The sequence below is a fragment of the Aplysia californica genome, unplaced genomic scaffold (genome assembly GCF_000002075.1).
Source record: "Aplysia californica isolate F4 #8 unplaced genomic scaffold, AplCal3.0 scaffold00002, whole genome shotgun sequence".
Taxonomy (NCBI): domain Eukaryota; kingdom Metazoa; phylum Mollusca; class Gastropoda; order Aplysiida; family Aplysiidae; genus Aplysia; species Aplysia californica.
Genome location: NW_004797272.1, coordinates 78,288 through 104,662, shown reverse-complemented (window position 1 = coordinate 104,662; position 26,375 = coordinate 78,288). Strand labels below are relative to the sequence as shown.

The following is a 26,375-nucleotide window of genomic DNA, read 5'->3' as shown; positions in this document are numbered from 1 at the left end:
CAAAGCCCATCGTTTAATATCCATAATTGAATTCCAAACGTTTTAATTTCCAATAGCAACGTATCGTGGTACGTGTATTTTCAGGAAAAGCGACATTCTTGGACCTTCAGCTGGACACCCCTGGCAAATGCCCTGTCCTCGTGACCATCACGTCCGACCCGCCAGACTACACAGAAGGGGTGGTGGTACTGATGGACGTGATGACCCTGGCCCAGAGTACTATCGTGGTACAGGAGACACACGACCTCGAGGTCAAGTTTGACATAGATTTTGACGAGGCCCGTGCACCTTACTACACCGCCATAGTGCGCAACAAGTTCAGCCAGAACCCGGACCTGGTCATAACTGAGGATGCTTACCGCAAAGGTGAGAAGAAGAAGAAGAAGAAGAAGAAGAAGAAGAAGAAGAAGAAGAAGAAGAAGGTGGTAGAGGAAGGGGAAGAGGAGAATGAGGAAGAAGAGGGAGATGGAGCAGGAGGAGGCGAAGGAGAAGCAACTGAACACTTGGTGGATATGTTTAGGATTCTTATTTTTACCGTTTACACCAAAAACAGCCCCTTTCGTAATGCATTATAGAGGAGTCCCGATTAAAGACTTACTTTAAATATTCTTATTTTTAAAAATGAAACTGAAAGTAAGCGTACAAGTTTAAATTGGAAACAGAAGACAAGCCTTTGAGTTTAAGACCCTTGCATGTTCTGCCCCCCCCCCCCCCCCAACCTTCGTAATGGTCATTTTTTCCTGCTCTGCGTTTTATATTAACCTGACGAATGCGTTCTTTCCGTCCAATCACAGGAAGCCTGATCATCACCCTGTCTGTTCAGGGAACAGTTACCGGCTACAACGACACGCTGACCAGCCTGTGCGACGACATTGCCAACAGCACGACCTTCACCTTTGATAACGTCACTGTGACCATGGCTGGCTACCTTACTGTTGACGGACAAACCTACTATGGCCTGTATTGTGGCCCTGTGAGTAGAAAAATATATCTATTGTTTTTCCATAACACTGTCTGTTTAACTGTAAAGTATGCAAAGAATAAGGTTCTTTCTGCAGCATTAGGATACGTAATTCGAAGACCAATAATTATCAATGCACGTCATAAATTTGTCATCGACTATAATGGCACAACTTTGCTTTCCACTGTCGTGCAGGTATGTGATATGTACCCATCGATTCAGTGATTTCGGTGGTTTGAAAACGTTACACCTGCATTGACACAATTTAGATCATTTAGAAGACGGGCTGCTTCGATTTTTTCTTCCTAGGCAAACTTATCCAGCGTTTGACACAACGCCCCAGCAGAAAGACGGAGAAGCTCAGTACATTACAAATATACTAAAGTAATCTTCCTACTCGGCGATCGAATTCACGCCTCTTACATGCAGGGTAATGCGTCTAACCACTTCACCAGCGACATGAATCATTTAGCGAGGTCTCAGACTCCAGTGAAATGTGCGGTAACACTGAATGCAGGCCTTCTGAAACACAGAAACATAATTTTTTTTAACTTCGCTGGACATCAAAGAGACAATACTTGATTTTCAGCAAGAGAGCCTTCTTTTCCTAAAAAAAAGTGAAAGAGTCTGGTCAAGAAAAGCGAAGCTGAATGCTGAGGCACAGTTGTGTGGTCAATGAATTTTCCTATATTCATCGTTAGATCAGCATAATTACATGTAGGCCTAGATCAGTCTATTTATTTTGCTTCAGATAAGTTATGATCATATTCACTACAATCTATTCCAGATTGCGACAAATCCCGGTGTAAGTAGCCATGTCGGTTGAACATGTAGGCCTACTCAGCTTAGGATCCTTCAAGCATATTTCATAATGATTATTTTGTCGGCCTTTCTGTATCTCCTGCTTCAATGCATTTATGATATGGTTGTTGTGGATTTTGGGCGTTTTTCCTCACAAGCAAGTATATATGGGAGGTGGAACCTCCTATTTGAGGTCCTATCTAAAGTATAGCGAGTTGATTTAGTACGATCAATAAGACATGGTCATGAGTTTAACGCCCCTGTCAACACTGTAAGCTCTTCTGAGACATGATGGAAGAGGGATACATTCTTGATTTTGCTTGCACAAACAGCTTGCTTTCATACTTGTATTGCTCTTCTTTCTGCTTCAAGCATCCCAAGTGTATGTAGCCTGTGTATTATATAATAAACGTTTCTAAGAGTATCGCGCTGCCAACCCAATAGTCGCTGAGCTTTCGCTCTTTGAATCTGTAATTGCATAAAGAAAGCTCATACTGTCATACATGCGGGTGCAAGCGCGCGTGCACACTCTCTCACACACACACACACACACACACACACACACACACACACACACACACACACACACACACACACACAAATATATATATATATATATGCACATGTATATATATATATATATATATAAATATATATATATATATATATAGAGAGAGAGAGAGAGAGAGAGAGAGAGAGAGAGAGAGAGAGAGAGAGAGAGAGAGACAGACGCGCACCAATATTACTTTCATATCATTTGAACGTCTGCCTTGCAAAACAACCTTTCACGGTGTGAACTTGACCAATATCTTTACATGTAGGTCTTTCTGGTCTTCCTATTAAAAATAGAGTGGCGGAAAAGGAACGATGAGGTCAATCTATCAGTCACACAGGCAAAATATACGTCTCGCCTCCTTCTTTTTCCACATGTAGCTTTATTTTCTGCAATGTAGCTGGCTATATATACATGTATATCGTATACATTGAAAGTTAGCATCTGCTTGTGATAAGCTACTAACACTCAAGGTTCAGAACGTTTGCTCTCATAGTAAAGTAAGCTAAGTTTGTTATGACCATGTAATATGTAATGTGAATGTTTTTTATAGTAGAGGTTTTACGGCGATGGTCATATGAGCACCAATGTGAATTTTTAAAGAGCTTACAATGAACATGCCCTTCTGTATAAGAGTGTACGAAATGAAACTGACAAAATGCGAAAACCTATCGATTGGTAAAAGACGGCACATGAAGGCACACACATATAAAACAAGCTAATCTTAATTAATACATTCATGTTAATTATGATATACTCCACTCTGCGTCCTATTTGTTCATGAAATTTAGAGACCGGCAACAACCAAGTAATCTAGTCAAAGTCCCTAATGAGAACTTATTTGACCTACTCCACACATCTATAGTGGGGTCAAAAATTTGTGGCGCAACTAAACCTTTTCCGAAAAAGCAAAGTATACATCATAGTCAATTGATGACACATGTTAATGTAGATCTAAATGGTTGCTACAGATTTAGCTTATTACGGATCTAGATTAAAAATCTAGAAAGTTTGGGCTGCTTGTGTCATGTTACTAAAAAATTTAGTTTTCATTTTGCGGAGAGAATCGACTCCCTCCCTTACGGCATATTATACCCATGTATTGTTTGCTCAGCTCACCTGGGCAGCAAGCTAGACAAACATTTATTTCTCTCAAAAGACATCACAGAGTTGATTATACTCGCGTCTATAAAAAGTATTACTTTCGTGCGATACTGAAACAAGCAAATTGAAATAGCTGACTCCATCAAAGATTATTTTTAAATGGACTCCGCTTTACCTTACTTTCGTAGTCGGCAGTATTTCAAGGGTTGACAGTTAGCGCGATAAGCCAACACTCCAGGCCCCCAACTTTTGTTCAAATTTATAGTAAGCAAAGTTTGTACATTATAGAGTAGAATATGTCCCAAAGACTTACGAATCACACTGTTGTATCTTTGCAGTCGAGTGCCAGTGACGACGGTCTGGAGACGGTGTACATCGTTATCATCGTCATCTTGTGCATCGTCGTAGCGGCTCTTGTGGCTGTCCTCCTGGCCTACAAGTTCTACTTCCACCCCAAGGCCAAGACAAGTAGTAAGTCATGCTGTGTTGTCAAAAAAGATCATCTTACATCTCTACTCTAAGTCTAACAAGTGCCGTGCATGTTATTATAATAATACCATGTAATTATTGTAACGACTGCAAAACAAGCAGCCTTTTCCCCAAATATTATGTCTTGGCCAGTACGTTCTACCTTTGCCTAGCAACAAAGATCTGCAGTCAGAACAACTCACAAACATTCGTACTCACACGGTTATCTTGATTTGGGAATCAGTTTTACAAATACACTCAGCAGTTGGTGAAAGGTGGTGCCTGTGTTTCCCTTGGAACGTGTTGTATTTTGTACTTTTGTCTACGATGTATTGCATTAGATCTAGATCTATATGTGTTTCTCAATATTGCAATGAACGGTGCTGTGAAACTGACCTTAAACTGCTAACACCCAAAATGCTCACCGTTTTCTCTCCAGGCTCAACCAGTGGTGCCCATTACCTGGGACAGAATTTGCGCAGCGATCTCCTGAGCGACACACTGAGCAAAGAGGACACGTTCACTAGCCTCAAGTCCCGCCCCTACTCCCCGCCAATGGCACCCGTGGGCACTGCCATGCCAGCCAAGATGGCGTTTGACCTTCACATTGAGACGCCTGGACGCGAACACATCTCCTCCTCCCCCGTGCCAAGGATGATCACACCTCAGCCTACACCACAACTCTCGAAGATCCTGGAGCAGCAGTCTTCAGTTCCCCCTCCCAACTTAAGCGACCAACCAAAGTGGAACTTTTAAGTACCTAGGACTGTTAAATTGTGGACTGTTATAGTGAACCTGATGACTGATTTGTTTCCCGGACCCCCTGAAAACGCCTGCGATAGGCTGGAGAAAAGTATCCATGCAAGGAGAAAGCTATTTCTGTAAACAAATCCCCAATCCGAGCTAAAATCTGACTTGGAACTTCTTTTTCACTTTTATTGGAGATTGATAATATTGATATATCTTTCATAACATAAAAAAAAAGTTTGTTCATGCTTTTAGCAGCTGCCGCAATGAAAGAAACAAAAATAATACAAACATACATGATAAAATGACACAAATGGAAAAGCACACATAGATCTTCGCTATGCAAAATCCAAGTGTTATATAAAATAAAGAAATAAAATATAGCTATACATGCCTGTAAATTTTCTCTTGCATGGAAACTTTTGATCAGCCCTGCTTTGCTTCCCGATGCTGAATACGCCTATTGTTGAACACAGAGTGATGTTGATAAATTTCCTACAATCTTGACAAATTTCTTACTTCTTACCGTACCTAATCACACTTAACTTACACTTCACTTATGTCTCTCTGGGTCTTTTCACAGCAATTGCATGAAATATAGAAATGTCTCTGAAATGTAAATAATAAAACGCAGCTACTTAAAAAGAAAAAACAAAGACAGGGTACAACAACGTCGGAAAACATGAAAAGACGTTCTGGGGGGACAGATTACAACAGTATTTGGCTGGATAAACTTTGTTTTTACTGAAGATTTTTTTAAAAAGGTTGTGTACATATAATGTTGTTATATTAAACGGATATTACAATTAGGCCTATATCTTTGCCACGTTTGTTACCTTAAAATTGCAATGCATTCATGTTTGTGATAAAAGAACAGTGATTACTTTGATAATAGTATATTTTTTGCAGTGCCCTTATAGGTATGCTAAACCTAAGATTATCCAATCTACTGAGAGGTTCATTTTTCAAAAATATAGTTGGATCATGTTGTTATTTCATTTTAATTAAAAACAAATGCCTAAATAATAAATACAGTTGACTTAAATTTGCAGTGATTTTTTTAAAAAGACAGTACATGAAATATTACAAAGTCAAAAAGCAAAAAAAGATCCATGCTTGTAATTATAAGCTATATAATGTAGTTAATGACCTCTCCTACTGTACCCTACATTTGAGTTTGAGTTATAATTTGTGCATTATGGAATCTCAATCTACTGCTTTGATACCTGGTTATGCCATTTTAGGACACTGTGATATTATATCAAAAACTTCTGTGATATTTTTTACTCTTGGTACTCTTTTTGACTCCAATTCTTACTGTGGCCTTGTTTGGTTTTTTTTACTGAAATTTTGAGGTACTTGCATTTGTCTTTTACATTCAGAATTTTTTGTATTTTCCTTTTTCCTTACTTGGTTATTCAAAGGAATACTCAGTATTAAAATTTGTAAAATTGAATAATGAGAAACCGTCCAGCTTAAGTAAGTCTTTCTATTGAATTGCTCTTCATATAAACAGTCTAAGCAATGATTTATATATATATATATACATGTATAGCCTATCTCTTTTATAAATGTTCTGTTCAGTTGCTCAACAAACTATGCTATTCTTGACAAAACTCTCTGTTTTGAGTGTGCACTTGTTTGTAGAATAAAACCTAGCTTGCAGCACGAAGTCTGTCATGTTTATTATTTTTGTAGTATCCTGTGAGGTCGCTACATTGCAAAAAAATCGTTTTAAGCAGTCTGCAAGCTTTCACCTCTATTTTCAGGATCCAAGAGCAGAAGTCTGTCATTTACTGGATCAGTGAAATCAGTCACAACATTCTCCATTTATGATGACAAATTACGCCGAACTTTTAGGTGGTGAGGCACAACTGTGTTTTAAATGTTCAAGTTCAAGGACTGTACTCTCATCCTAGCGACAAATTTTGTTGTCACTTTTGAACAGTAAAACAAACCTGCATTTCCCAAGTGAGACACAATTATAGCCCTGAAACACTAAACTATTGTCAATATTTCCTTTTTTTCTTTTGGTAAACATTTTAAAAAACAGTCAACACTTCACTACTTTCGAATTACAAACTTCTATCGGCTCAGTAACTAGTTTTAAGAAATTTGACGTTGAAAATTTGAGTTTCATATGTCAAGATTTTTCAAATGCAATTTTTTGAATATCTTGATAATGACTGGTACTCTGAATAATCTTACGATTTTGATAGAGCATAAAGAACATTTAATTTGGTTTCTGACCTCGTAGTCTTGGTAACTCAAAACGGCCAAAAATGTCAGATAGAACTTTGTAATAGTAGCATCATGTCTGGTGTTGTAGCACAGGCCCTGTGTTCAAACTCAAACAAAGCTGTGTCTTCAGAAAAAAGACACTTAAACTTAACATGAATTTTTCTCACTTTACCTAGATGTGAACGGGTATCCGACCACGGACAGCAAAAGATCTGGTCAGAATATTATTGTTTAAGCATCTGCAAAATGGTAGTTTGCACTACATTATGTTCACTTCCCAGGAAGCTGAGATTATTTCAGAATGAATCAGTTCTGCTGGGGTAATTATATATTAAGCACCAAATAGCTTACTGATGAGTAAAAATCTGCACTATACAAACAAACGACCCCCCCCGCCCCAAACTTGAGCTCATTACTTCCATGACTCAAGATGAGTTGGCTCACCTCCATCATTATCAGAAAACTCACCAAAAAAATCAATTTTAAAAAAGCAAACAAAGAACTGACAACGGATGCGAGTCCTTCGCTTACGTTCATCCTCCAGGACGAAGCCAGTCAAAACTGAGTCCCTGCTCCATTTCAGAACGTACCATTCAAATTTCTTTGAATTCCATCTCGACCTCGATTTGATCAAAACAGAATAACAGAGTGAGCAGCCAGACATACGTCTAAAAATAAGAGTAGACAAGACAAGATACAATAAGATAAATTTTTATTGTCCAGACGCCGGCATATTGGTTTGGTGTTTCACCATACACACACACACACACACAACATACACACACACGCACACAACATACACACACAACATACACACACAACATACACACACACTCACTCACACACACTAAGACACACTCACATGCCCACATGTGCACACGCTCATAAAAAAATATTCCCTCACACATCTTCTCTTCCACATACATTTTACATGTTCACTCATAACGCATGCTTACACTCACAAACAGACCCACAGTCATATGTATATGACATAAATTTACAATTACTGTTAATAATTGTTTAAGCTAGACACGTAATCTGTATTCCTATAAGTTGTGTGAACCTTTCCAATTTTGTTCTCAACACAAAATTGCTTTGCATGTCATCCTGAATTATAGCAGTTCTTGTATACAGTATAACATGGATAGCTTGAATTCAAGGGATATCCGACAAAGATAAAGAAGAAAAAAAAACAAAACAGGACTGCAGGCACAGTTCAACGGAAACGTGATTTCAAGTCTTCTGTGTTCGACCTTTTCATGTTATATTGTAGTTAAAAAGAAACCAATACCTTCCAAAATGATGGTATTTGCTCATACACTTTCGTTGTAAAGCTCAACTTTGTACTACTCTGATAGTTTTAAAAAAGGTCACTGGGCACAAAACAGTGCAGGAAGGTCAGAGAACATTTTGAGATACAAATACTGAACCTCTTTATGTTGGCCAGGTTCATGAACAACTGCACAACAGCGGCCAAAAGTCCTTGGTGGGAAAGAAAAAGACGCAGTCACACAGAGAAGAATATGTGGAGATACCAATATGAGTCACGATGCGGTGGAATCAGCCGCTTGTCAATTTTCCGGCAAGTGGAATTATTGGTACCATCTGAAATATTATTCATTTGCCTTGCATTTCAATGAAAAAAATACCCATCTGTCTTGAATGGAAGTTAAGATATTTGCGATTGAAAGAGGTGAAGTCTCCTGGTTTCTGTGGTGAAGAAATTAGTGACAAAATGGCTGCAAAAGTTTGGTAACTCCAATAGCTAAAGAGTCCTTGAAAACTGAAAAATGACATATTTATTATTTTGTGCCTTTAATCAACATTTTTTTAGAAAGACCTTCCTGGAAATGTGTTTTTTATATGGACATAAAAAGGGTTGAGCCCCAAAAAAAAATTTGATCAAAATTGCCAAACTGATGAAAAAAAAAAAGCCTGCTTCTCCGATTTCAGTATTTTGACGAGCTCCTGATTTCACCACGATGCCCCACATATATCGTCGATATTTCTTCTTTTCGATGATGCATTTCTATGAAGGGATTTGATCAAAAGTCATACAAGAGCATATGGCAAAAAAAAAACCCTACTCAAACATTTTTCACAAGTAACTTAAAAGCGTCAGGAGAAAGCACTTTGACAGTATTCATGATTTTTACAAGCTCATATATTCAAGAAGCACCCATAACAACTCATCTTAATATTGGAAGTATTTTTTTTTACTTCAAAAGTCTGACAGTACATCCTTTCATATTAAGAAAAATACATGACTCATTTATTTCCAAGTCTTGATTGTACTTCCTCAATTCCTTGCTTGAGTGTGGCATCAGACAACAAGAACTCTTTGGCAGTGGCAGCTGACTCAGCATCTTTAGGTTCTGAAATAAACATGAAATTCATTTTAAGACCAAAAAGCCGTAAACATCTACAAATCCTGTCTATACATTGAGTAAAAAATAAATTGCGTTAACATGGAGAAAAGACAATGCGGTCACTTAGTTGAAGTTCCATGGTAAAGGAAATTAAATTTTTAAAGATCAGATAAGATAATATAAGACAATACTTTATTCCCAGAGGGAAGACACCATTATGAAAACGCCAAACTTATTACTTCCAACGTCACTGAGTGGCTAACAAGAAGTAGAAAAGACTTTGGTCTTTCTCTTTGTCTTGACCTCCCAGCTCTCTGATGGCAGATATATTTTCACGTGGTTATATGTGTCAAGACATGGTGGAATCTGGCACTCGTCAATTTTTATGCATATGGAGCTATTGGTATCACTCTAAGGTTTGTTCATTTGTTTATCTTTCGAAAAAAAAAATACTAATCTATCTTGAACAGTAGTCGAGACATTTGTTGCGATTGAAGGAGGTGGGGTAGCTTGGTTTAAGAGGTAAAATTGGCGAGAAAATGGCCACTAAAGTTCTGTGACTTCCAGTGCTTGAGAGTAGTTTGAAATCTGAAAAATTAATATTTTTTTGTGCCTTTAATCAATGTTTTTCAGTAAAATTCACACTGAGATGTGTTTTTAATTGACATAAAAGGTGTTGAACCAAAAGCCAAAATTTGATAACGATTTCTAAACCTGCGGAAAAATGCTGGTAAATTCCATGTCATTTTTTTGACAAGGGCCTGATTTCACCACAACGACTCACATATAACTTTCTTCCACTATACCTGACAATTATTTAAACACGACCTTGTCATCGCAGGAGCAGCGCCAAAAAATCACTTTCTCTCACTTTTTATATTAGCACATGTGAATAAGAGCATAATTTGTTACTGCCTGACTACATCAAGAAATGATAAAGAATCTAACTGGCCCCCAACTCAAATCAGTACATCAACTTCCCTGTCAAAATAGAAAAAAATAAAGTTGACAAATTGTTAACAGTATGATATGGCAACCAGTAAAGATTAGTAAAGCCAGTTACACACCCATCATACAAAGCTTCGTTTTTAAAGACACTAAAAACAAAAAAACTTCACTGCTAAAATTCCCTTACTTTGAGATATCTCACACAAGGACACCCAGGCTAACTCCAGCAACTGCTGATTCTGCTGCAGACACAAGACAAGTCTGTCTTTCATCGCCCACGTCATCTGTTTCAGATCAGGGTTGGAGGCGTTGTCCCTCTCATGAACGTGGACCAGAATGGAAGCCATCACACAAGCTGCAAACCCTAAGAAATCTGGGCCAGGCTGTCCACGGACATGTTTTCCACTCAACAGGCTCACGTAAACCACCAGACTGTACGCTGTCAGGACAGGCATTTTGTTTCTGCCAGCCTGAGGAAAGCAAAAATATTACGAGAGATTAACCACACCATAGAAAAAAAGGATTCCCTTCCAATGAAAATGTGAAGTTCTTTTTTAGTTGAGAGCTTTACCAAAACAAACAGGTCAATTCAGATGTGTAACTTTAGACCTTGTTATAAAAGTGAAGACCTAGGGAAAAAAAAAAGGGGGGGGGGGGGGGGTTATAAAAGTGAAGACCTAGGGGAAAAAAAAAAGGGGGGGGGGGGGGGGGGTTATAAAAGTGAAGACCTAGGGGAAAAAAAAAAGGGGGGGGGGGGGTGACAGAAGGTGCACCAGATTACACAACGTTATCCATGTACATACTCGTAGTAACAAAGATATTCACTATTCACTACTCTACTCCACCCCTCTCTCTTTCCCAAAGATTACTTCTCTAAATGAAATTTGTGGCCATGTTTGATAAGCTCTCCCTAGCTGGTGCTATTTTTCTTCACTATGTACCAATCATTTAAGCTATGTGCATGTTTTGAATACAAAGAATATACAACAACAAAATTCAGGACCTGAAAATCTGTTTGCTAGTTGCATTTTTCGCTACGAGCATGTTTGCTAAGTGATTGAAAGACTGTAGCCTACAAATGTTGTTACTTTCTACCCCTGGGAGTTGCAACATAAAGAAACTGCTAACCTTAACATGGAGACACCTGTTAAAAAGCAGGATACGATGACAACACTTACATGGACTGGGACTGACAGTAATAAACCAAGAAGAACAGCTACCCTGTACATTACTTAGGCATTTGAATCAAACAATGAGACATGATAAGATAAGATAGATAATACTTTATAGTCCCAGAGGGAAATTTTTCTTGGTTGCACAGGACCGTAAAAACACATGCAGGTATACATAAAGATGTTACTAAATTATATATTACTTTCATTAAAATTTAATATGAAAGGAAAAGTAAAGCTGACAAATGTACATATCACATCAGATGCATCACATGCAGGAATTTAATTACGAGATGAGTGTTATTAAGAAAAACAAACTGTATACAAGGAATGTAAAAGAAAGAGCATGTTATCTCCCTAATGCTTATACTCACAAATGCCTTCATCCACAGCTGTGACACACTGTTTGTGAAGGAGAATGAATCGTTGTAACCTTCCTCAGGGAACGCTGGGATGTAAAAGTTTACCAGTTCTCTTGCAACCAGCTGAAAATGCGCAAACATTTACTTTCATTAACGAGTGATATAGAGTAAGCATTTCACTTTCTTCCTGAGTGCATGAGACAGTGCAGTTAGGGCTTGTCACAAAACAGAAGGGAAGAGCCTGCAAGAAACATGACAAACAGCTGACAGAGAATTCAGAGTTAATTTGGCACTTCAATGCTTATGCACCTTTACAATATTTGTAAAAATTTATTGTGGGTTTCAAAAGTAAATAAAATAGACCATCGTACAACAAAAGAAATGTCATTACATCAATTTAATTAAGGAAAAAAATTATATGCAAAAGATCTCTTTCAATCTGTTAAGACAAATGACCCTACTTTACAGATTTTATAGTTAGGATCAAAGCTTTTGAAACAATTGTTCACTTTAAAAACCAAGGTTGGTAATGCTATTTTGTCCAGGTGCCGATGGAAGAAAGATAAACAAAAATAAAAGTAAATTAAAGGATAGTAGATAAGAATATATTCCCCAGAGGGTTGCAAAAATAAGTTTTTAAAAATTCAATTATTTATTGAATTTACGTAAGGCATGAATGAAATAAAATTTCTGTCTGATCTTTAATCAAAACAGAATAAATGGACTATATACACTGATTTTACCCGGTTCGGTTCCTGGTGAACATTCTCAAAATAATACCAACCTGTGAAATCTCTAAATGACGTTCCCATTGCTCTGTTTCAGCACAGAAGTTGAACTGCCACAACTTCACCCCTTCAGGGCCAACATCTCCCACAGGACTGCATTCATCAAGCATTTCTTTCAACATTCCTAGTTATCAAAGACAAGAAGAGGGGGGGAAATGACAAAGAACATGCATATATGATAGCTCAAGAGATGTTAAATGAGTAAAAAATATTGTAATTAGATGTTTCAATATATACTTTCTATTGACATTCTATAGTAGCCTCTATCTGTTGATAGACACACTGAAATTCTGCTAGAGACCTTAACACTTTGCCGCCTCATCTCTCCAATTGGCGATGTTTACCACCCGGTTTCTTTGGATTTTCCCCAAAATATGATGGCAAATTGTTAAACATAGCTTCAGATTAAACATCAGTTACAAAGCTCAGTTCTCATGCAGTTTTTTAAAATCTAGAGTACTGATAATATATTACTGTTTGCTTCCAGATAGTGTTCAACAACAATAGACAGGTTACATCAGTAAATATACATTGGTAGCATAAAATCACAAGCAAAAAGTATTTTTGCCGCTCATGTCCTTTACTAAATAAAATGACAGATAAACCAGTTTTTACTAGGTTTGTACAAGAAAAAAGCACATGTTTTCCTCTTTATTCAAAACTCACCAATCTGAAGTGATAGCATGAAACTGAGGAACTCAGACAGATAGGACTGTTGCTCAGCAGTTGACTTGTTGAAGTCCACTTGATTTGTGAGAGGCACTATATGACTAGAAGTAAACGAAATAGGAAACGGAAAAACATTGATGATGCCAATTATAAACTTTTTCCTCAGCAGGAACATAATATTACCTTATTACAACTTACAGACATTATATTCAAACCAAAAGTTTCTGACAGAAACTAACCATGTCTAAAGGTCTGAAAAAGAAAACCATCTATATTTACCTTGAAAGCATACTTAATGTCCGTAAATTGTATAGGACAACAGGACCACACATTTATTTTTTGTCTCTACATCTTTGAAGACTTTGCCTCTTCAAAAAAGCCATCCAAACAAACAATTGGAAATTTGAATTTGAGACTTGAAGGGACCATAAAAGAGATTAAACTACTAACAAACTCACTTTCAGTGCAATAAAAGAAGAGATAATTTTCTAGCATAATTCAGAGTCAAACCATTAAATCAAAGCAAAGAAGTCCACGACATTAATTCCCATCACCATTTCCAAAGACACTTTTCCTTAAACAGTACCAGATGTAACAAATAATAGACCACAACCATTTGCTTCTCCCTCAACATGTCTAACAAAGCAATTAGGAGGCAAGGTAAATTTACTAGGACGTTTTGCAAAAATCTAGAGAAAAAAAAAGGTCTGAAATAGAATACAACATCTCCATCTAAATTACCATTGGCTTCATTTCAAAGACTACAAATAAATAAAATCTCTTTTACCATTCACTGTCATTAAATGCACTAATCCTTGGCTCTCTTATTTATCAATCAGACTGACTGAATGTATTTACAATATGATTTACGATACAAAGATCTTCTCAGCTGCAACAGTCTGACAAATATTTATTTGTACTGCACAAACTAGCCAAAAATAACCCAGTCAATGACAATACATACTGAATGTTCTGATACAAGCTTTGTATGACATGGCTGACTAGGCTGCATGACCTCCGCCTTGGAAGCAATGGCTTCTCCGGAGGCTGACGCAATGCCTGCAGAACTTGCTTATAGTGCTGCTTTGAGAAAGGAATGCCCATAGACAAGATAAAAAAAAGCTGCTGAATCACTCGTTCCCTCCCACAGCCAAGGATGCCATTGTCAGAATCTGAAACGAGACATAAGACCTTTTCTTCAATATTGAAAGCTTTAAAAAAACATTGCAGTAAGTTTTAAGTAACAGCAATAAAATTTACAAGACCGGATCACAGGGACAAGGTAAGCAAACTCCAAGAAAGTAAAAACAATGTTTCCAGTTTTTAGGCATTCTTGAATTACATCATTCTTGCCATTAAGCTAACTCATATTAACAACACTTTTATCTCTTTTATTTATACAATTTCTATTCATCCAATTCTCTGAAATGAATAGCACTGTAAAGGTTTTGATCACAAAGAAAATTTAGCTATTTTTTTCAAGCAAAAAAACAACACATTTAATTAGAACAACAGAAATTGAAAAATGTCACAGATATGGCTGCATCCATCATTTCTATATATAAGGATCAGTCAAAGGAAAAAACAACAGGAAACCACCTATACTTTAAAATGTTCTTTCCTTTCAATTAAAGAATACAACTTTATGACAAACAAGGTCATTTATTTGTATTTGTATGAAGATATGCTGGAAGCAGAGATGAAAACTAAATAAAAATCATTAGTTATTTCTTTCACCTTACTGGTTTAACTGTCCATATGCACAAACATGACAGGACGTAATAAGCATGACAAGACGTAATAAGTACATCAATACAGCAGAAAACACTATTTTCTGTCTTGACAGAACAATGCCTACTGAGAGATGAAATATACAGTCTAATCTTAAGAATAGTTGGAAGAAAAGTAGCCGCATAATAACCTAAGTACTGCGGCAAGACTTGGAGCAGTTTCTCTGTAAACTCAGCACAATTTTGAGCTCTTGCTTTTGTCATGAGGAGAACCACTTGGAGTGCCCATTCACCGTCTCCTTTCTTCTTGATCACATGGAGCAAAAGCTGAGGCAACTTGGAGTAGAATTCCACGACCAGCTGTGACACTGATGAGGTCCTGAAAATATATGTACTAAAATTTAAACCACTTAAAACGTTGTACAGAGAAGTGCTTTGCATCTTTCAAAGAAACTGAAGGAAAATGTTGAACATCTCAGAAAACAGGGCCCTATTAGAATAATTAGAGATAAGTAGAGATAAGATCTTCGTTACTGAGAATAACATATAAGTGTTGTTTCTTATCTTCACATTTCCAAGCAGATTTCATTCTTTTCATCAATTATATAAAATGTAGGAGAAACCCTTACTTCAAAAAGAATACTCACCATGAACCATCGTCACCTTTCTGCCCATCCCAAGCCTTGCACAAGGTTTCAAATACACTGTACATCATTTTCTTCTGCGCAGACATTACAGAACAGGAATTGAAGAAGTGAAAAGCAGCCTTGAGTGAAGGGAGAAACATTTCTGGGGAAGATGCCAACACAACACTTAAAAGAAAAGGAAAGTAAGAAAATAAAAAGAAACTTTTAAACTAAAAACTTCAATATTTTTATTTCAAACTTACACACAGCTTCATCATCCATTACACAGAAAGAACAAGAAAAGATGAAGGTGGCAGTTGTATCTTAAGTTCAGAATCTAATTTTTTTTAAAATAATTTTCTTTGAAAAAAAAGAACCAAATTCTATCAGACTGGACAGCCGACATCGGGGAATCTGTGTAGTAAGAAAAATTAAATTAGATCTTGATTTCTCCGATCCATACTGCCAAGCCTTGAAACTCGCTGAATGCAGAAAGCCAAACTAACACAGCGAACGACTAACAAAAATTGAATTTACTGGCCTTGTTATGACAAGCATTCAAAGTATGGAGCACATTATCTATTTTCTCAGGTCTTCTGCAGGTCAATGCTTTAGACTGTCTCAACTCCCATAAGCCAAAATTAAATTCATGGATTTTCTTGAACTGCCAGGAGTAAATTTGTGCTGTCATTTAGAATATGCATAAATGTTTGTTTCAATGACAATTTTGAATCAAATCTACCTCGTTGACCATGCCAAAAATTAACCATCAGCAACACTGGGGAGGCAGAGTGAGATTGAATGCAGAAAAAGTAGATGTAATGTAGAGGAATTCGATTTACAATCTTGATTTGAAAAGTGACTCAGATTCTAGATCTAACACAAAGCACTGCCACTCAAAACAAGTGCCTCCAAGCATCATGTTGACCAGTATTATAAACATGGATATGGAGGACTGGATAGAAATGTATTTTATTAAGGGACACGATCTGTGGTTCTGTTGAATGAGGGTAAAATGGACAACACGAAGCAAGTCATTCCGGCCGATAGGAGTTAAATTCACCGGTCGTTCCCAGTGTACCAGTGAACTTTATTCAAACTCCCATGGCATTCCCGTAGTCAAGAAGTCATCCTTAAGTTTTAGTCAGACTTTTGCGGCACTTGCAACACAATAAGGTCATATAAGTGCTGAAGATTATAGAGGTGTAACAAGAGAGTAACAACCACAAAAAAGGACGATAGATGTTTGATAGGAAAAAAGGAGCAAATCACATGGAAGCACCAGCCAAATGCCCACATGCAGTCACCCTGATAAATAAAATTGCTGTCTCACCCACAACAGACGGAGCTTGTATGATATTGTTTAAAAATCTTGCAATCATGGAACAGTGTTCTCCACTAGGACTCTTCTTCAGGTTCTCTTTGATGAAATCCTGTAACTTGGCACACCACTTCCACTCCAGCTTAAAGGATGGACAAGTCAGGAAACATGACATAATGTCACAAAGACCTAAATTCAGGTTGTCCATTGAAATCTGAAAATAAATAGGTTTTAAACAAATTAATAAAATAGTCACTAGGCAATTCAAAAAGACATAATGCAGAGTGAGAATTATTACTATTGAAAGCAAATAAAGCACACATAAGAGAAACTAAAGTGTCCTCATCACACGGTGATTTTCTACAATCAATGGATACATTTTCATTGAAAATTCAAACATTGAACTGAACATTAAGCCCTTCCATCACTTGTCTTTAAACTGTACTTTCTAATCATAACTTCTACATGGCTGAACGTTAAGTGCATCTGTTACATTCAGTAACACATGCAAAACTGAAACAAGGGGGTAAAATGGATAAGAAAAGAAAAGAACACAACCCCACAGAAAGGTTCACAATTTGTGAATGCATTGAACACCCCAGCAAAAAGATAAACATTTTAAAATTACCAGATGAAAAGCCACACTCAATATCTAACAATGAAGCATACACTTTGCTAACTAAAGTCATAAAAAATAAATTAATCACTATCAAAGCCAGCCCTTTTTCCTCGTTATATGTACCGGAGGCGTCTGTTTCTCTGAATCAGGATGCTTCCTTTTCCTCTTCTTTCCAGTGGGAGCCTGAACTTGTACAGAGAAAGGAAAACTATTCATAAATAGTTTTTCAAATTCAACAGCCCGACTTGCCACCAGGATATCAGCAGACACCTGTCCAGATTCAAATTTGACATTGATTATTGTTATATTTGTGACCAAAGGCTTTGCATTTAGATACACAGATGAAACATGGGAAAAGAACATCCTCAAGGCTTTATTCTAGCAAATTCCAAGTGTATGTCGCAAGGCATAAAAAGTTCACACTTTCTCTTTCATTATTTGGAAATGAAACCTTAATACTTTTACAACTGTAAACTTTAAAAATGGTCAGTTTCTCAATACTTTGCAATAAACTATGATCATTACTGTAAGTACACGGCTGGTGCACACAGAACAACTTTATAGCATTGCAGTACTTTGTTAATAATTAAAGAGAAAAAAGCATTGAATATAAGGACTCTTTACCAGTGTGTCAGAATTTGAATTGGAACACTTTGTCTTCAGCCTTTTAACTCCACACAAATTGAAAGCAAGCTGGATAATGGTCACAACAAGAGACATCACTTCTGCCGCGTCCCTGGGTAAAACACCACCTGAAAAAGAAGTGTTTTCTACATTAATCACTCTTGGCTTTAACTCCCAAATTAAAATGTGTCACAACTCAGTGGAATCAGGCGCTCATCAACTTTGCGATATATATAGAGACAGATATTGATATCATCTTAAACTTGTTCATTCATCTTGCTTTTGGTAAATAAAATACCCATCTACCTTGAATATAAGTCAAGATATTTGCAATTGGAGAAGGTGGGGTCACCTGGTGTCAGAGGTAAAATTAGCGACAAAATTCACCAAAGTTTAATGACTCCCAAAACTGAAGTGTCCTTGGAAACAGCAAATTTACATTTTTTGGTACCTTTAATCTACATCTTCAGTAAAAATCACACAGAATGTGTTTTCAATGGACATGAAAGGTGTTGAACAAACAAAAAAAGAAAATTGAAAAAAAATTCTCCTATAGCCAGAAAAATGCAGGTTCTTTTGTTTCAATATTTCAACGAGCGTCTGATTTCATCAAAATGCCTCACAAATACAGCTGAAACTGTCCAAGACGGCCACCCATTGTCAAGGAGAAAAATGGTAGTCTTAGAACAACACATCATAAGTACTAGTCCACTGACATCATTTACCACCTCAAAAAGGCATCCAGGGGGCCACATTCTGTTCTCAGATGGGCTGCAAGCTGACTTAATTTCTGGTTGCAGGTGAACAAGGTACTAAGAAAATCTGATGCTCCTTAATTCACAAACAGACCATATTATATTGGTCATAATGCAGGCTATGGTTGAGACAAGAAACAACAAATTTTCAAATTTGTTACTTACACAGTATCTGAAGATGAATAGGAGGCATTACCTGATTGAGGCTGTGAGTCCACGCTAGCCCTTGCTTCTTTCCAGCACTGCAAGAGCACGGTGATCGAGTGTGTGACAAAGTACTCCAAGGTGGATGGCTTGGTCAAATAACTGTTCAGTTCATGACTGGAACAATTTTAAAGGGAGGATTTGTACAAGGTTTGGTTTATTGTATACTGTTTAACAGCATCACCAAATCAGCATTGGACAGATAACTGTTCTTTAAATTCAAAGAAGTAAAACTTTTTTTAAATATAGCAATCTACCATACCACTAACACAATAGTAAAAAAAATAGTCATAACTTCAACATTACATGACCTTTTCAAACATGAGGAGAAATACTTTTGCTATAAATCATTTATTTAATCTATTGTCATATGAAAAGGTAATTTCTTTCATCATATGTATATAGTTGTAACCGGATTTGTAGCCACAGCTGCAAGGTGGTCATCTTAGAGTCTTGTAGAAAGATGTTAACTTTTAGCCTCATACAGGTTTATTATAATAATTATTCAGTAAAAAATACTTGCTCTCTGTTGCTAACAAAACAAAAAAAGACTAACATGATTTCAATTCTACTTTTGAATTAAAAGTGATTATTGTCCCCTGGTTTTAATAGAATCGTGTGTGTGTGTGTGTGTGTGCGTGCGTGTGTGCATGCGTGCGTGCGTGCGTGCGTGCGTGTGTGTGTGTGTAGGGGGGGGGGGACCTACGACTATAATACTTTGTTAACATTCAATTAATTCGACAAAACAAGTCCTAGATTTTATGAGATGGGGATTTAAAACAGCCAGAAAGGAAGACTACATAAGTTACAAACGTTGTAAACCTCACAACAGCTCTCTATACCACTACATGTTTTCCCATTGAAAATACAAAACAAGGACAAAATTTACCAGGCTCCAGAAAAAAGTGACTGGAATTTGCCGCGGGTCTGTTGTGACTGGACCATTGTGTCTTGACGGGTGTTTTCACCATTGTGGTCTTCTCCTAAACTCCAGACTTTCAGCGGCTCTTGATCAACAATATCAGGGGTGTCTCCCTGTTGCTCAGTCTTTGCATTGACCGCAGTCTGAAATAGATAATATTCATCTTTAAATGTGGTCTATACAAAAGAAAAGACATCAGTCCATAAACTAATGGAAGGACTTAGACTTTACATTTACTGCAGTAACCTCTTCGAATAACAGTACATAAATATAAGAAATCTCTTATCTACTAAACTGTAAAATGTGTCCTAAAGTTCAATTTTCACAATGACACAGTTTAGTCTTCACCAAAATCTCTGAATTCAACATGTGTATCAAAATAACTACAATCCAAATTTTTAACTTGCAGGGGGGACACATTTTGCATACAAAGAAATACTTAATTTGAGAAAAAAACAATCACTGTTACAACAAAATTAAATAACTCTAATAATGTCAGAGGTTCCAATCAATCCAAAAGGCTTTCAAATATTCTTCATGGAATAACGATCCTGCTCATGTTCATTCTCATCGCTAACATCGTCACTTCTTTCATCAAAATTCCGATTACTACAACTGCAATATGTTTCTTGATCTATGAGGTCATCATTACTAAACAAGTCATCAAGCACTTGTGAAATGTCTTATGGCGTTCTAGACCTAGCCCACTTTCCTGTCAAAGAGCTTGATTCACCACAGGCTCCCTCCATGTTGAAATTGATCCAATCTTTTAAAGAAAAACAAAACAGTATTCCTATTTTATGGAGTCTACCATTTTGCAAAAGCTAATTCCCACAACAAATGTGGAGTTTAGAGCTGAAAGGCTATTTTCAATGCTAGACAGATTTACTCATAACAATTGCCTGTTACCTGTGAACTAAGAATCCAGCACATCTCAGTGTCTGTGTATTCTCAATAAACCAAGAATATAGGCTGACAGCATTTTAAACTACCAGTAAGTAACAATCCTCAAAACACAATATTTAAAAAAACAACACTGAATGAATAAATAAAAATCAAAACCTCAAAAAGTCGCTTTATTCTCAGGAGAACCCGAGAGCGAAACAGCATGACAGGAAGCTTGCTGTCAGGATTGAGACTCAGTCTCTGTGTGGTGGAGTCCGCCCTGGCTCCGATAGAAATTGGAGCAGATATGAAGCCCAAAAGATTGTTGAGAAGATCACCAGTCTGTTCTATCAACAAATTAGGAAGAGCATCCAACAGGACATCAAAGATGAGAAGAGAATCCAGTTTGATATCCTCATGGACATGGTTCAAGCCACAGCACAGATAAGTGTGGATGTGCAACATGGGAAATCCTTTTGGAGGTTGACTTTGACCCACTGAAATTCTCTTGATGATCAACTGAAATTAACAGAAAAAAAAAAGGGGGGGGGGGGGGGGGGTTGAGTTTAAAAAAGCAATAAAAATCTATGTTCACAAAATACATTAGCCAACTCCACATTATCATCCATAAACAATAGCTGGTCAATACACATCAAACTTTAAGCCTGAGAGGTCACATCCAGGTGATCTGGGTGTATAACGGGCTATCTTAATTCAAGGTACAGTCAAAAAAATCAAAATGTGCAAAATCAAGTTAAATGTTTAACTTTAAAGCAACAAGTCCAAAAATGAAAATCACAATCTACTTACTTTCCTACTCAAATGCAAGCTTTATATGTGCTTTACAATCTATATTATTATTACCCCAGCAGACCTGAAAGCATTCTGAAACAATCTCAACTTCCTGGGAAGCATACAGTGCGAGCTGCCATTTTACAGAAAGCTAAAACACTAACAAACAGATAATATAAAATATAAGATCTTTCAGCCTAACCACGAGACTACCTACACCATTGGGCCTGCATTATGAAGTAAACATCAATTCATAGGACAACAAAGTAACCATATAATTCAAAAGCAAATTCTTAAAAACAAATCACTCAAATCAATCAAACGCTTCATCAAAAAAACTACTCTCAACAAAAGTTTTAACAAAACTGTTTTTAAATTTTTTTAAATGAAAAAGCACTTTTCACCTTGAACAAACTTATCACAGAATGCCTCACAACAGCTTCATTGTCAATGAACATGGTAGATATCTTTTGCAGAATGCTACCATATCCATGTTTGTTAGATGGCTGCATAAACTCTTGGTGATTGCTCAACCATAGCTCCTTCAGCCCTGCAATAGCATTGACTCTAGCACTGGACCCATAGTGATCACACTGACGCAGCAGATCCTGTGTAGAAGACATAAACGCAGAAAAACATTGTGTAACATTCACATTTAACAGCAAGTAAAAAGCAAAAAGTGGGACATAATGATATCTCCTTTTGTTTCAGTGATGAAAATGCTTTTATCATGCTCACGACGAAAAAACAGTATTACACGGATAACTCGAACTCCGGACCAGCCTCTGTAGTTTGAGGGATATCTTACAAAGATAAAGAAGAAAAAAAAAACGAGACCGCGGGCACAGTTCGATGAATGCATGACTTCGAGTCTTCTGTGTTCGACCTATCTGTGTTATACTGTACACAGTGGAACTCGGATTCAACTTGGTCGCCAGGCCTGACCTAAAATTTCGTTGAATCCAAGTGTTAGTTATAGCAAACATGAGGATTTGTGTAGATAATTACAGGCACTGAGAAAGTAATTTATAAAGAGAAGTAACAAGTGGTTGCCTGAACATGTCTGCATATTATGAGCTGGGCAACAAAAAAAAACGACTGATCCGTTCAAATGCACGCTTGTGTCATCTCGATTGTTTGACAAAAACTTGTGTTGCTGTGTTGAGTCTAGATACGGCAACTTTTCATTTCAAAGACCAACACACAATTGAATACATAGATCTACATCAAGACTAGGCCTAGCGTGTCATTGTGTATATGTAATAACGATCAGTTGCCGGGGGGGGAGACTGTGACACATTTGTATCTGCGACGTTCTACGCCCGGACCGGTGGTGCAGGTGCAACAAAAGTAAATATTCATTACATCTGTCTACTGTCTCTACAACAGTGAGACACTGAACTGCCCTAATTCATACATTAATCTTCAATAAACATAAATTTATCAAACTTCCAAACAAAACAAATAAATAAACCAATAAGATAGTAAATTATACAACTGAACATCTTGATCATTTCCCCCTTAAAATATTATGTCATATGTGAAGCTTGCTAACAAAATTAGTTAGAAATCTACTTTTCGCATTCGAAGCCAATGGAAATATGGACATCACGCTTATAGTGTCCATTTAAGGCCAATATATTGACTTGTGAATTACGGGAGATAACTCATTTTGTCAGCACTGTCATGCTGTATACCTGGACAGTGAGTTTCTTTTTCGTCACAGGTTCCTGACCATCGCCATCTCTGATCTTCTGTGTGAGCTGGATTTGCCTCGTCTTGAAACTTAAATTTGTAACATTGTCTCCCTTTGACAGCTTCTTCCCAACTTTGAGCTTCACTTTCTGAAAATCACGGTTCTTCTTTTTCTTTGACTTGGGCATTGTTAGACCTGAAAAGAATGAAAAATGAAATCAGTTGTCAAAAAGGCTAATTAATAGACTACAAAACACAAAATATCTGAAAGAGTCATCAGTCCCATCAGAAAACAGTGGTCCAGTCAAAACTTCACACTTACGAAGTGCTTTCCTTATCGTTCTGATAATTCCATGCCCGTCAGTCTTACTAATTAACTATGCACTAATTCATTGACACCAGTGCTCGCATCTCATGAGAACCACTGTCTGACTAAAAACAAAACAGATAGAAAGTAATCTTTGCTGTTTCAACCTGCAGCCCCACCAATCAATATAAGAAGCACAATCAACAAAAACCTCTCTCCACTGCAAAGTAACGTTCAGGGAACTTTTTTATTGGCTGGCCATACGAAGGGAAGCAGGCACTGGTCAAATTTCACACCCACGAAAAGGTCCATGCTGATGCACCAGTTCACAGCACTTTGAAGACATGCAGAGGTCAGACTCTACATATGTCATAAACACCACCCTGACCATCAGCACTGCTCAGGGCTCACAGGGGCCGGAAAACACTAATACAGCAACCACCAACCCGCATATCTACCCCCCCCCCTCACCTGGTGACATGGCATAAAGTGCTAGGGCCATTGGAATGAAACTTAGTAGGAGTTTTATCAAACCATGGCTGAGTAGTGAGTAGTCAGAGTAGGCAAAGCATTCTGCCTCTGAAGGGAAGGAATATTTCACCCAGTTTTATCCATTTGAATGAGTAGAATCTAAAAATCTAGATCTAGATCTAGGCCTAGATCTATACTAAATCTAGATCAGAGTGTCTATGTACACAGTAACCGGGCACCTAGTCTCAGTACACCGTAACCGGGCACCTAGTCTCACCTAGTCTCAGTACGTACACGGTAACCGGGCACCTAGTCTCAGTATCTACGTACACGGTAACCGGAATTAAAATAAATCAATATATTTGTCCTGTGCTGTCACTTGCTGGAAAAAAAAAAGGAGGTCATTCAAGAGTCTTGTCGGGCTCGCCATCGTGACCAGTAGTCAGTGAACCTGGGCGTGTGCATCTCATTGTGAGTACCGGTTGGGGTCACCAAAGTTCATTCAAAATCTGTGCGCACCGAAGCATAGGGCTCCTGAATGGAGGGGATTATTGATTTTTTTTTTAAGGTACAGTCGGGGGAGGGGTGGGGATGAAGGCAACACCGGATGACAAAAACTGAAGGAAGAGGCTAGCCGTACTTAATGACGGCTAGACTGGCAGTCTAGCCGTACTTAAGTACGGCTAGACTCGCAGTCTAGCCGTACTTATTCTTAATATAATGGCTAGACTGACCATTTACAAAAAATAGGCCTACTGAATTGTAAATATACATTTTTAGGGTGCAGTACCTAAAGCATTTGTATTTGAGACGAAACCAGGTGCCTTAATGACAGTGTATGTATTTTAAAACCTCCTGTTTTCTAATGTTAATAGGGCCTAAGATAAGTACGGCTAGACTGGCAGTCTAGCTGAACTTAAGTACGGCTAGACTTCTTGTCTAGCCGTACTTAAGTACGGGTAGACAGCCAGGCTAGCCGTACTTAAGGACGGCTAGACTGTCAGGCTAGCCGTACCTAATATTGATGGCTGTATTGTAAATGAAATTTTTAGTTTGCAATGCCAAAAGTATTTGTATTTCAGACAAAACCAAAAGGTGCCTTACTGACTTGCATGTATTTGAACCTGAATAATTACTAGATCTAGGTCTAATGAGACCTGTGTACTTAACAGGCTTGAACTTGAGTCGATTGGGCCAAACCTAGATCTAAGTACGGCTAGACTGCCAGTCTAGCCGTACTTAAGTACGGCTAGCCACTTCGAAAACTGAACTGCACGGTTACAGTGTACGCGACACTGAGACTACATGCCCGGTTACCGGTTACCGTGTACGTAGATATTGAGGCTACATGCCCGGTTACCATGTACATAGACACTGAGGCTAGGTGCCCGGTTACCGTGTACGTGACATAGACACTCCGAATCTAGATCTAAATCTAGATTTAGATTTTCTAGATCTAGATCTAGATATAGATCTAGAACCGAGTCTAGCCTTGGTGAAGTTAATTTCTAAAGTTGACATTGATTCCTTGTTTTCAATGAGCGTATTGTCAACTGTAGTCCAAAGTGAGGGTCTTGCATTACCGTAAGGATAGGCCTAAAGCCTGAAAAGAAAGTGAAAGTGGAAAACAGTTTAAACAGACAAGACAGGCAGACAGGCTGAACTGAAAACACAGTTCTTGATTATAGTTTTTTGTTTGTTAGTTCGTTCGTTTTTGCTAAGATGTGATTAAAAATTGTTAAAGTGTTTAATACCTTGTTAAAATATATTTCAATAACAACACCAGAGTTTGCACTCAAATCACCAAAGAATAACAAATCCAAAGAGTCGTAGTGGCACAGTCCCACGTTTCTCTGTAAACACCGGATCGGATTTCGTTACTTTCAAAATCCTTGTTTTATAAAACATGAAGAACGCTTAAAAGTCTAATTAATTGGAATTTTATTCCGGGAACAAACAAAAATTGATAAAATATTTTGGAATTTTGTTTTAGTAAGTTTTACGGCATTTTGTATCAAAATTAGGTTAGATAAATGTGGAGATTAGATTTGTCACTAGAGACTAATACAAAGAAGAGAAGGAGGGGAGATAAGGTATTTGTCAGATGTTGGAAAGGAAAGAAGGAGCAATTATTAAGCCACACCAGAGCACCCACCAACCACCATACGTTTTTATTTTGAGGAATGTCAGGCATGTTACAAGTTATTATAAGCGACAAGGTTGATGAGACCCTGGTAGAAC

General features: G+C 37.5%; 2 protein-coding genes across 2 annotated transcripts in view; one reads left to right on the top strand and one right to left on the bottom strand.

The window, feature by feature from the left end:
• Positions 1-4,813, top strand: part of LOC101849256 (fibrocystin-L) — a gene marked incomplete in the record, with an annotated part of 72,819 nt that extends 68,006 nt beyond the window's left edge. The window contains 5 exon segments of the mRNA XM_013087159.1: positions 85-366; positions 795-973; positions 1,749-1,766; positions 3,758-3,890; positions 4,327-4,813. Of these exon segments, the coding sequence (XP_012942613.1) occupies positions 85-366; positions 795-973; positions 1,749-1,766; positions 3,758-3,890; positions 4,327-4,643 (929 nt within the window).
• Positions 4,814-9,069: 4,256 nt separating this feature from the next.
• On the bottom strand, positions 9,070-23,424 carry LOC101848559 (the record flags this gene model as incomplete). The annotated part of the gene is given in 16 exon segments (XM_013087107.2): positions 9,070-9,250; positions 10,380-10,662; positions 11,739-11,849; positions 12,511-12,638; positions 13,181-13,284; positions 14,148-14,355; positions 15,105-15,292; positions 15,561-15,702; positions 16,873-17,074; positions 17,603-17,749; positions 18,104-18,231; positions 19,055-19,179; positions 19,952-20,127; positions 21,047-21,388; positions 22,066-22,269; positions 23,359-23,424. Coding segments are annotated over 16 exon segments (2,661 nt in total), but the record flags the coding sequence as incomplete, so codon positions are not given.
• Positions 23,425-26,375: the final 2,951 nt, after the last annotated feature.